The sequence below is a fragment of the Notamacropus eugenii genome, chromosome 5, assembly GCF_028372415.1.
Source record: "Notamacropus eugenii isolate mMacEug1 chromosome 5, mMacEug1.pri_v2, whole genome shotgun sequence".
Taxonomy (NCBI): Eukaryota; Metazoa; Chordata; class Mammalia; order Diprotodontia; family Macropodidae; genus Notamacropus; species Notamacropus eugenii.
Window position 1 is genome coordinate 108,137,122 of NC_092876.1, and position 12,715 is coordinate 108,149,836.

The following is a 12,715-nucleotide window of genomic DNA, read 5'->3' on the forward strand; positions in this document are numbered from 1 at the left end:
AAAGAAATAGGACTGCCAAAGGGTCATGAAAGTTAAAAGCAGAAAAACTAAAGAAAAACATAGTGTTCATTAGATTAAAAAATGTTTCTAACCCACCATTGATAGGTTATATTTTATTGTGCTGTCACTAGTAATAATAGATTTATACTGATAGTTTTCCATTTTCTTACCAAATTTACCAGGTAGTCATTTGTAAAAAAAAAAAAAAAAAAAAGCTGACAGTTAAAGGGTGCAGGCTTCGCCTGTGAAACAGATTAGAATTTACATACAAGGTTTGAACTTGGGTTTGGGTTTTTTCCCTCATTAATTACCATTTTCCTTCATTAATACCATGATTTAACCAGATTAATTGGCTAAGCAGTCAAGTTTATTTTGGGATAGAAATATCGTCAGTATATCCCATTATTCCATAAAGTAAACATACACCATATATTTCCACCTCAGAGGATTTACAGTTATTATTTTGTAGAAGCAGTGATAGAAGAAAAATGTAGTCAAACCTCACAATACCTTAGAAGTCATGGCCTCTTACATACATACTACACTTTATAATTTTCAAAAGACTTTCAAGTACATGTGTCTTGTCCCACCCTAACAACCCTGCACAACAGTCAACCTCATTTAGTGAAGGTGAAAACTGAATCTCAGTGAGTGAAATGATATGCCCAGGGTCACAAAACTAATTAATGTTGAAGTCATGCCTAGAATCCAAATTTCTTAATTCCTAGCCTATCTACTGAACCTGCAAAGAACCAAAGTAGACAAATGAGTAAGTAAGTACTCAACAGGACAAGAGAATGATTGTGTGAGCGAAGGAAAGAGAAGAGTTCAAGTAAGGCATTTATTTAGTCAGTTGAGGTCATTAGAGAAGAATAGCTGGGAGTAGTTTTAAATTATACCCCCCTTGGCAAAAGAATAATGACATAATAAGCTTTACTTGGTAGTATTAATTAATCACTAGGCATTTATTAAATACCTATAGTGTACCAGGCACTCTGTTAGGTGATAAGGACAAAAAGGCAAATAGGTTTGTTACCTGTGATCCAATTTCTGCACATCCCTGTCCAACAGCCTCAGCAAATTTCTCTTTAAAGATGCGTCCAATATTCTCTACTCTTTTCAGAATACTTTCCTTAGGATTGACTGTACAATTCTTTAAAGAAAAATATCGGTTAAATGTATGAATCATCTAACCATTTAATCATCTGTCATGAAGCACAAAATGGGGAAAGGGTCACAACACTGATGTTGCATTTTTATACAATTTATTTCAAACGTCAAAATAGAAAAGAGAGACCAAAAGGCTTTACTTTTCAATTTCCCAAACCCACTATTCAAAACTCACTTTACTCTTTTACAGTATAAAATGAAACATCCACATTCCATTTATATTGCTAAGAACTGCAATATGGAAGATGGCAGAGTAGAAAGATGCATATACTCTAGTGCTTCCCCAGAACCCACAGAATACCTGTAAAAAATAACTCTCAACAAATTCTAGAGCAGTAGAAGCCACAGAACAACAAAGTGAAAGAGGTTTCCAGCCAAAGGTAACCTGGAAGGCCAACAGGAAAGGTCTATCTCACAGGACACTGAGCGGAGCAGAGCAGAGCCCAGCCCTGGCTGCATGGTATTGGGAGGAACAGGATCTGAACAGACCTCCAGGGCAGAGTTCCCAGCAGGGAGGGTCCCAGATCCCTCAACCCACAAAGCGACAAAGAAAGCTCCAAAAGTCAATGTGGGAGAGCATTCCCAGCTGGGCAACAGGGAATGGTGTTCCTCCAGCAATAGCAGCAGTAGACTGCAGGCAGGTACAGTGACCAGGAAGCAACCTGGGTCCACTATCCAGGCAGCTCAGCTTAAAGTCTCTGGCAGTAGGGAGCAGCTGACCTAAACCTCAGCCCTCAGTGGCAGCCCCACCCTGACCCAAAGCCCTGGGAATCGAGCAGCTGAGTCGAATCTCAGCCTTAAACATGGTACCGGTGAGAAGAGGGGTAATAGGACCCTCCTTTTCACAAAGGATTCAGAAGTCAAGTAACTGGCTGGGAAAATGCCCCAAAAAGGAAAAAAAAAAATAAGACCATAGAAGGTTACTTTCTTGGTGAACATGTGTATCCTCCCATCCTTTCAGAAAGGAGGTCCAAAAAGCCAATAAGGAGAGGGAGGCTTTGAAAAGCAGAATTAGCCAAATGGAGGAGAAGGTTCAAAAGCTCACTGAACAAAATAGTTCTTTGAAAGAGAGAATTGAGTTCAGGGAAATGAATAACTATGAGATAAACCAAGCAGTTAAAAAACAAAACCAAAAGTTTAAAAACATAGAAGATAATGTGAAACATCTCATTGGAAAAACAACTAACCTGGAAAATAGCTCCAGGAGAGACAATTCAAAAATTATGGGACTACCTGAAAGCCATGATCAAAAAGAGGCTAGCCATTATCTTCCATGAAATTATCAAGGAAAAATGCCCTGATATTCTAGAACCAGAGGGCAAAATAAATATTGAAAGAATCCATCAATCACCTTCTGAAAGAGACCCAAAGAGAGAAACTCCTAAGAATATTGTGGCCAAACTTCAGAGTTCCCAGGTCAAGGAGAAAATACTGCAAGCAGCTAGAAAGAAACAATTTGAGGATTGTGGAAATGCAATCAGGATAACACAGGATCTGGCACCTTCTACATTATGGGATCAAAGGGCTTGGAATAGTATACTCCAGAAGTCAAAGGAACTGGGATTAAAACCAAGAATCACCTACCCAGCAAAACTGAGTGTAATACTTTAAGGGAATAAATAGTCATTCAGTGATATAGAGGACTTCAAGCATTCATGATGAAAAGACCAGAAATGAAGAGAAAATTTGACTTTCAAACACAAGAATCAAGAGAAGCACGAAAAGGTAAACAGGAAAGAGAAATCTTAAGGGAGTTATTACACACACACACACACACACACTACAGGTTGAGTTGAATCAGAAGAGATGATATCCATTAAAAAAAATTAAATAAAAATTAAGGAGTGAGGGAGGAAAATACTGGGAGGAAAAAGGGAGAAGGGGAATGGGGCAGGCTATAACTCATAAAAGAGATAAGAAAAATCTTGTTCAATGGAGAGAAAAGGGAGAAGGTGAGAGGAGAAAAGTCAAGCTTACCCTCTTCACATATGGCTTAAGGAGGGAATAACATGCTCACTAAATTTGGTATGAAAATCTATCTTACACCACAGGAAAGTAGGGGAGGAGGTGGTGAGTGGGGTGAGGGGTATGACAGAAGGGAGGGCAAATGGGAGAAGGGAGTAACTGGAAATAGGCACTTTTGGGAAGGGACAAGGTCAAATGAGGGAATAAAAAAATAAGGGGTGATAGGGTAGTATAGAGGGCAATATGGTTAGTATTACACAACATGATTATTACGGAAGTCTTTTGCAAAATGACACGTTTAGTCTGTATTGAATTGCTTGCCTTCTCAGTGGGGATGGGTGTGGAGGGAGGGAGGGAGAGAAGTTGGAATTCAAAGTATTAGAAATGAATGCTGAGAATTAGTATTGCATATAACTGGGAAATAAGAAACACGGGTAAAGGGGTATAGAAACTTATCTTGCCCTACAAGAAAAGAGAGAAGATGGGGATGGGGGAAGGGTAGGGTGTGATAGAAGGGAGGGTTCATTGGGGGAAGGAGTAATCAGAATGCAGGGTATTAGGGGGTGGGAGGAGGGGAGAGATGTAGAAAAAAATTGGACATGTTACAAAGTGATGTAAAAGCATTTAGTATTAAAACTATTGACTAAATTAATTACTGAGACTAAATCAGAGACATCTTTAGTTTGGGGAAAAGAATTTTAGTCTAAGTTTCCCAGAGGTAGGTAAAATTTGGCATTGATGGAAAAGTTAAGGTTTTAATGGTAAATTTCATTTTATGATTGTTATTTAATCAGGAACTAGAACATGTACAGAAAAGCATGTAAGCCACTTAAGACTTGCCTCAAAAGATGTTCCTTAGCCAATGTGAAATTATAGTCATATCTGAAACCTGGTTATTGGAACTTGCTATTTTAAGATGCTATGGAACTATTAACTGACTGTTCTTCTGAGTGTAACTCCAGGTATGGATAGCAAGAAAGGTGGTCTGAGTCTCCAATCCATGATGCCAGAGAGTCTGTGAGATGCTGGTATGAACTGCAAAAGGTGATCTCATGGGAAGGGCAGGAGAGCAACTGTTCAGCCTGGGCTGAGGTAGGATTCTCCTGACTCAATTTCCCCACTGACACCTGACAGACTTTAAGCCTGACTGAATGCAAGTGGACAATCTACTCCTGCCTGGAATTGACATGAAGTTGGGGAGATATTGTTTCCCTGCAATATCCCTACTCTTAGTGGCAGTTTCCTATAGTCAAAAGGTTTGTAAGCTTAATACCAGATCTATTAAATTATAGATTGGTGGTAGGGGAACAGCCAAGGTTAAGTCCAAATTTAAGCTATCAGGCATAGGACTTTAGGCCAACAACAACAAGTTAGGGTTCTTTAATTCTTAGTAATAGTGTGGAGACAATTAAGTCAAGGGCTCGTGAAGTTAGCATACACAGTTATTATTTGTGTCTCAGTTGGTTAATGTTAAAAAAAAAAATTCCCTTGTGATCTATATTGTAAATGCTTTAAAAGAAGTATCACCTGACCAAATTGTTTTATGTGATATGAATTGTGCTAAAAATTAAAATAAAAAAAAATTGCAATATGCTTTTGTGGCACTTTAAGAAAAACGGAGAACTAAATGCTAAAATGCTCTTCAAAACCAAGGAATCTAAGGAATAATGACTAATTACCTAACGAATGTTCCTTAACAATTTAGGAATTATTCACTATGATTTGATTAATAATGTTACATAGTAATTTAAAGGCAGTCACAAATAAATCCTGAAAATCTGATATCTAAAATGTTCTAACTTCCAGATTCAGATATCTTCATAAAATATCTCAAATAAATGCTGATTCATACACTGCCATCAAAACACAATGAATGTACTGTCAATCATTCATTACATTTTGGCTCAAGGCAGAATGCAACTTACATTGAAATAAGAAATGAGATTTTCTGATGGTTGATCACTTGCTGAATTTAGTATCATCACCAATTGTTGGATAGTATTCATGACAGCCCTGAAGGAAAAAACAGAAAGTAAAAATCCTAAGTTCTAAAGAAATGGTAAAAGGAAAGGTTACTTATCTAACAAACTTAAACCTCATCTTCAAACTCACTATGCTGATTTGTGTTCCACTAGTTTCCTAAAACACACACTCCACAAAGAACTGTATAAATAGCCACTGTTTAAAAGATAATTAAACTGGACATCTATCTCAATATAGTAATCATTATATTTCTAAATGAATACTTAGTTTATCAATAAAATTATATCAGTGAGAAATTTAACACAAATTTTTAAATACAATGATATTTTTTCTCTTAGGGGAAAAATTAGTTAAACTTATGTAAAGTGGCACCATTCAAACATGAACAACTTTCAGTAAGTATTGGAAGCTACTCTATTAGTAAAGTGGTATTCTGCTGGAGTCCCCCTTACTAGAGACCTTCAAAATGAATACATAAAGAAATATACAAACATTAGTCTCAGATAATTTCAGTATTCATCATTTGAAGTTGATCCCCTCAAATCCCTCACAGCTTTGGTTCTACTTCAAAGAGTTTTCTACTTTTGAGATAACATATATGGCAAGCCCTTTAAGAATGCTAAAGCACTCTACAAATGTGTTTTACAACCAGTTTAAAAATCGTGGATAGGAGGGGAGTTGAGTAAAAGTATGTCTAATTGTAGACAATAAGAAAATGTTTAACTGGAAGATACTACAGAAAGCATCAATCTCTTGTTTTACAAAAGAGGACATAGTACAGGAGCAGTTAAGTGACCTGTCCAGGTTTACACAGCTAAGTCCAGTGAAAAGGCCAAACCTAGAAAGCTGTACTCCTGATTCTCAGGTCATATCCCACTATGCCCCAAGTATTTAAGCACCAGGAAAAGAGTAAACATTACATAAAGAATAATAGTAAAAATTTAAAAAAAAATAGAAGACCTATACCTAACAGGAGTCTGTGGAAGAATCAGAGGCACCTCTTCATCAGGATGATTTTTTCTTGGTGTCCTGTCCATTTCAAAACTACAAAAGGACAAAAATGTCACTATTTCAAACAAATCCCTTGATCCTAAAAAGAACTCAACTGCTGAAACTTACAAATTCTTCCATATGGGTCAAAAGAACAAAACAATACTTTCTTCAATCAATCAACTTTTATTTACTGTTTAATTGAACTGTATAAGGAAAACTGCAATATAAATGATAGCAAATGGTCCCATGAATAATCTGCCTGAATGTAACATCAGACACATTTGCTTTAACTGTTTCTCTTTGTTACATGAATTCTATTACATGTGTGAATGGAGGTTGAAGAACGAACTATGTTGAGAAGTGACTAATATTTTTTAAATTAACAAAACATAAAAATAAACCTGCCTAAAAAGGGAATATGACTTCTGATTTTAGCAGGGTTATTTATATATGCATTTTATGAAAATATTTCACTAGGTACCTGAAACTCAGAGATAATAATAATCTTCTAAGAGCTTAAGTGTCAGATTTACTTTTTCTCTACTAGTACTATTAAGCAAACCAAGGTTCAAAAGACATAAAAGCTCATTTTCTACCATGATATCATTTTTATGTTACAGGAGAAACCACATTTTTAAAAGAAGTATTATTTAAACTTACGTGATATTCTGAATTGAACTGTACTAAGATTTGGGAATGTCCCATATAAAACAATTTCATGCTAGAGGCTTGTTACAGATGGAATTTCATTTGAAAATGAAAGGCAATACTAAAGTGCAATATGATCACAAAATCAAAATATACTACAGTATTTTCAAGAATTCCAACCTGAGGATTCAGTTATTTTTAAAAACTTGATTTTATTTATATAAGAAATTGAGATGAGGCTTCTAAGTTTAAAAAGTGACCAAGTAAGGAAATACTTGGAAGAATGTTTTTGATAGTATCTTTAAAAAAAACCTTAGATATTTGAAAAACATACAAAAGGAAAGTTGTTGATATATTTGGTTTGTATAAATAGAAGTTATTTCTCCCCATCCCTCCTATAATCCTATAAATGAGAAGAAAAGGAAGGGTGAAAAGGAGTTGTAAAATCCAAATATAACAATAACCTTCCTTCGAAACCTTTGTTAATGGCGAAGAATTTTTTTTTTTATTAAGGTACTTTAAATAACATTTCTATCTAAATTGTCTACTAAAATATATGCCAGTAAGAGTAGCACACTGTCATTCTTTTGGAGTTGCTAGTTTCTTTTTAAGACATCTAAAGAATATCAACAAATTAAAACAAAAATTTGCCTTTCATAAACAGAATTATAAATATATGGCATACCTATCAACAGAATCAACCTGAAGAGTTTTATCATGATCCAGAAAGAGCCTTGCATCCATATCTTTGTTTTTACGGTAAATTTCTTCATATTGTTTGGAGAGATTTTCAACCTCAAAAAAGGAGAAAATTAATAATGTTTAAATGAATTATATATGTATATGTATGTATACATACACACATATATGGAAGCACATTTTGATTCAAGAATTTTAACAATAATAAAATGTACACTGAATTTGATATTGTACATTAGAAATTCATGTAGTATAAATACGGTTGATCTAAAGATGATTTGCAAAAAAATATACATTTAGAATATATAACTTCAAGTTTTTTAGGATAATATATGTTGATACATTGGCTAATTAACTTGTAGAGCCACCAATAATGTACATCACAATAGATTCTGATTTTTATTCAAAAAATGCCAAGATTCAGCAAATAATACCCCCCAAATCAAGTAATCTAATTCTTATGAGTATGAGAGAATTTAAACCTTTTCAATATGTAATCATTTTTCAAACCCTGAACAAGTCTGCATATATCCCAACAGTATTCCTATAATTCTTTCACTTCAAGTAACTCCCTCAAATTAAACATTCCAGAGATATACTTAGATAATACAAATACCCTCAACTGAATATGACCCACTCTACAAAATGCTAAATGTTGATACATACTTCTCAACTGCCTCAATCACAGTATTATTTACATTAACTCTAGCCATTAATTTTCTTCTCCTAAAATATGTAATTGATTGTTAAATCCAATGTTTCCTAAGTAAGGGTTCCCTTCTATTGCTATTTATCAAACTAATGGTGGGAAGAGAATGCTGTAAGTAGGGAGAAATGCAAAAATGATTATGGAGGAAAAAATGCAATTATTTAAATATATTTCATCTTGAATTCTATAGGAGGAGTAAAAATCTAATCCAGGACTCCTTAACCTTTTTTTCATCATGGACTCCTTTGGTCTAGTGAAATCTACCAAACCTTTCTCATATAATGTTAAATGCATAAAACAAATTACATGAATTACAAAGGAAACCAATTATACTGAAATAGTTGTCATTTTTTTAAAAAATAACTACAGAGGCTCCAAGGTAAGCATTCCTAAATTATAACCCCTTTAAAAAAAAAGAAAGGAAACAACTTCAAATGAAGAAATTTAGAGTGCCTGTATAACAAAAATAACATCATCTGCCTCTCCTAAAAAGGTGGTTCAGAAGGCTTCAAAAGAAAGAAGAAAAACACATAAACGTGTTTCTTTGTAATGTAAAGAAATTCTATTTCTTTGTAAGGGAGGCTAAAGAATATGGGATTATGCCAGAGAATTTAAGGCCTAAGAATCACTCCGGCATTTAGACCTCCAGTACCAAAAGGCTTTAAAGAAAAATTTAACACTTGTTTTGAACAACAGCTTGATAGTATTTAATATAAATTTTGGACTTTAATAAGGGCCAAAGCTTGAATTAAGAAGAGTCTGGACCTAATAGTCTCTTTTGTTATCTTAAGTAAACTCAGAGAATGCCTCAGTGAAGCAAATGGGGCTGATTTAGTAATTTCCTTAGGAGACACATTTTCTGGCATTTTAGTGATAAGGAAAAACACAGATGTTCTGGGTTGTAATTTCAACTCTGTCAACTCTGCTAAGATACCCTTTCTTGTGTCTGCAACATCAAGGGCCTATTTATGACAGGATGTCTGTCATTAGAGTAATGGGATTTTCTCCATATTGTACATAGCGGAGACATATGCTACAGAAGGAAATTCACACAGCTTGGGATTATAAAACCTATTGACACTACTTTATTAATTGTCTTACTAAATTTACAATTTGTTCAACTAAGAGAGTTCCTTTCTCATGGTAAAACGTATTTAAGACAGTCGATTTCTGAACTGAGTCAGTCAGATAATTTGCTGACTCCATAGTGCATTAGGTTACTGTTTTCTTTAAAGGGAATTAACTAAATAATAACACACGCCTTTAACCTGTTGCCTTTTCTTTAACCAAGTTTTTAGGTCAACAAGCTTATATTTAGTTCCTGAAAACAATTAAACTGGCATGGAACCAATAGCAGTAAGAGAAAGAGAGCAAGCCAGTATTTAAAGGAACTAAGAAGTTTGCTGCCCAGCATTTCTATATAGATTATCTCATGTAAACTTAACTAACTTGTGTTATCTGAATAAATATTTTTATTTTATCAGTCAATGAAATGGAACAAATAGCGGACAACTATTCCTTAGCTTTTAAAGCCTTTCACAACCTGGTCCCAAACAAGCTTTCTATACTTATACTACTTCATTCTCTTCTCGAACACTCTGGGGGTCAGCAAAACCCGCATTCCAGCTGTTCCTCACACCCTCCATCTCCTGACACCTATACACGAGGTGAGCATGATACCTGCAATGTACTCTCCCCTTCTTCCTCTTAGAATCCTTGGTTTTCTCTAAAACTCTAATGAAGTGAGATCTTTCAAACAAATCACTCCCCATCTGCCAGTGCCCTCTGTCCAAAAAGTACAGCTTGTATTAATTTTATATGTTGTTTCCCTACAAAGAATACAAGTTCATTCCCAACACTTAGAGCAATGACATAGTAGGTGCATATTAAACTTGTGGAATGAATAGTTTTTATCACTTACAACATTCTTACCAATTATTTCTCTCAAAATTGAAATAATCTGAAAATAAATCTGACATGAGTTTATTTCTCTTCCAATTTGACATTCTACAGATCAGATCTCTAATAGATAACATCAATGCTGTTCTTTCTGAACTCTGATTATCAGATATAATCACATTCTTTGCTCTTGTTTATGTACAGGAATGTTTATGTTTATTCAATCAGTCAATAATCTTTTATTAAGCACTCACTATGTGCCAGGCATTCTGCTAAGCACTAGGAATACAAAGAAAGGCAAAAAAAAAAAAATAGTCCTTGTCCTCAAGAAGCTTACATGTTAACAGTAAAGAGAACATGTAAACAACTATGTACATCCTAAAATATAGTAAATAGATGGCAGTGTGTCTGAAAGTAGAAGCATTAAGAGCTAGAGAGGCCTGGAAAATGCCTCATCTGGAACATGAGACTTGAGCTGAGTCTTGAAGGAAGCTAGGGAAACTAGGAGGCACAGATAAGGGGCAGAGCATTTCAGGAATGAGCACAGTCAATGCAAAGACACAGAGACCAGGTGATGGAATATTGTGTTCAAAGAACTTCAAGTAGGCTAGCTCATAGAGTGTATGGAAAGGAGTTAAGTATAAGAAGACTGGAAAGGGGACAAGTTATGAAGAGCATTAAATGCCAGAGATCATCTTTGATCCTAGAGTTAAGAAACAGACACTAGAATTCAATGTAAGGGGATGGGGGTGGGTGTTAGAGTGACATAGTTAAACTTAGGCTTTAGAAAAATCACTTCAGCAGTTGATAGGGGATGGAGTAGAGAGAGACTTAAAGCATGGAGACAAGTTGCAACAATCTAGGACAGAGGTGATGCTGACCTGAATTAGGGTTGTGTTTTTATATATGAAGAGACAGAAATAATATGTCAGGTATTATAAAAGGGAAAATGACATAGTTTAGCAACTGATTGCATATATGTAGTCTATAAGGAATGGAAGATGACACCAAGGTTGAGGGCTTGGGTGACTAGGAAATGGTGCTACCTTGAACAGTAGTACAGAAGTTTGGAAAGGAAAAGTTTTGAGGAGGAGACATAATAAGTTCCATTTGAAGAAGCTTATGAGACATCCAGTTCAAAATGTCCAAGAGGCAGTTGGAGATATGTGTCTGTACCTCAGCAGAGAAACTAGGGCTAGACATATAGACCTAAGAATCATGTGCACTGGATGATGACTGAAGTCTTGGGAGATAATGAGCTCACCAAGTCAGTACTACAAAGCAAAAAGGACAGTTTTGGGAGACATCCATGATTTGTAAGCAGGACATGAATGAAAAATCAACAGAAACTAAGGAGGAGTGGCAGGACAGGAGAAGAACCTAGGAGAAAAACCAGAAGAAAGCACTGTCATGAAAACCTAGAGAGCAAAGAGTGCCCATGAGGTGATCAACACTGTTAAGTGCTACAGACAGGTAAAAAAGAATCATGATTGAGAAAAGGCCATTAGATTTTGTAATTAAGAAATCACTGGCAACTGTAGAGAGGACAGTTTCATTTGAACGACCTGGTCAGAAGCCAAGTTATCAAGGTTAGGAACAGAGTGAAAACAGAAACACCTAGTATAAATAATTTTCTTGAAGAGTTTAGGAGAGATATAGTGGGGAGGACAGGATCAATTGAGGATTTTTTTTAAGGATAAGGGAGACATGAACATGTTTGTAGGAAGCTAGCAAGAAAGCAACAGTTAGGGAGAGATTGAAAGAGTGAAGATAAAAAGTGGGTTCAATTTTATGGAAGACTGTGGGGGAAGATTGAAATGTGCATGTAAAGGTGTTCGCTTTGGCAAGCAGAAGGGTCAGAAGTGGCCAATTAATAAACATTTATTGTGTTTACTAAATGCCAAACACTGTGCTAAGAGCTGGGGATACAAATACATAAAAGAAGGATAGCCCCTGCCCTCAAGAAATAACAGTGGAAGACAATACCAAAAAATGAAGCTGAAGAAGAGTGGAAGACAAAAGTACTCAGAATGAGGGACTGATGAAATATAGAGCAGTGCAGCCAGGAGGGAAATGAAAAGATGGCTAGGCTGAAGATTTTGGGAGGAATAGGCTTAGGGCTGGCTTTGGCAAGGAGAAGGTCCACAGTCAGTGAGATAAGTAGGGGAGAAAAGGTAAGTCTTGGCAAACGACCTCTAATGTTTCATGAGGCAAGACCCTCAGCTGAGAGGGTAGAAGTTGTACCATGGGAAGTTTGAAGAGGCCTAGGAAAGTTTCAAACAGCTGCCATGGAGAATAGTATAGTGAATTCATAGAGAGAAATAGGATGATTACCTTTCTCCCTTGAGGGCCCAGTTACAATAAGAATCAAGAATCATGGGATGGAAGATTGTTATATTTTTCTAGCTCTTTGAGTTCAACCTTCCTTCATGTTACAGATGTGGCAACTGTGGTCCAAAGGAATTAAGGGATGATAGTTAAGGCAGTGGGAGTTGGGAGGGGGAAGGGAATAAATATTTATATAGCACTTAAGTAAGTGTCAGACATTGTGTTGAACACTAGTTAAGTTTCTAATACTTTTTAAAAGAGGGAAAAGAAATAATATTTCTCTCTCTTTTCAATTCATGTTATTTCTCCTGTAATGCTCTT

General features: G+C 35.6%; 1 protein-coding gene across 5 annotated transcripts in view; it reads right to left on the minus strand.

Moving 5' to 3' along the window:
* The window catches only part of RB1 (RB transcriptional corepressor 1), a 182,620-nt gene that overhangs the window by 114,676 nt on the left and 55,229 nt on the right, over nt 1-12,715 (minus strand). For all 5 annotated transcript variants that reach the window (XR_011967315.1, XM_072610548.1, XM_072610551.1 and 2 more), the window contains exons 10-13: nt 7,445-7,554; nt 6,085-6,162; nt 5,061-5,148; nt 1,037-1,153 (exon numbers count right to left, since the gene is read on the minus strand). Coding sequence is in view for 4 of the 5 variants with exons in the window: in XM_072610548.1 (XP_072466649.1) it covers nt 1,037-1,153; nt 5,061-5,148; nt 6,085-6,162; nt 7,445-7,554 (393 nt within the window). In the remaining variant the exon portion in view is untranslated. The remainder of the gene's footprint in view (nt 1-1,036; nt 1,154-5,060; nt 5,149-6,084; nt 6,163-7,444; nt 7,555-12,715) is intronic.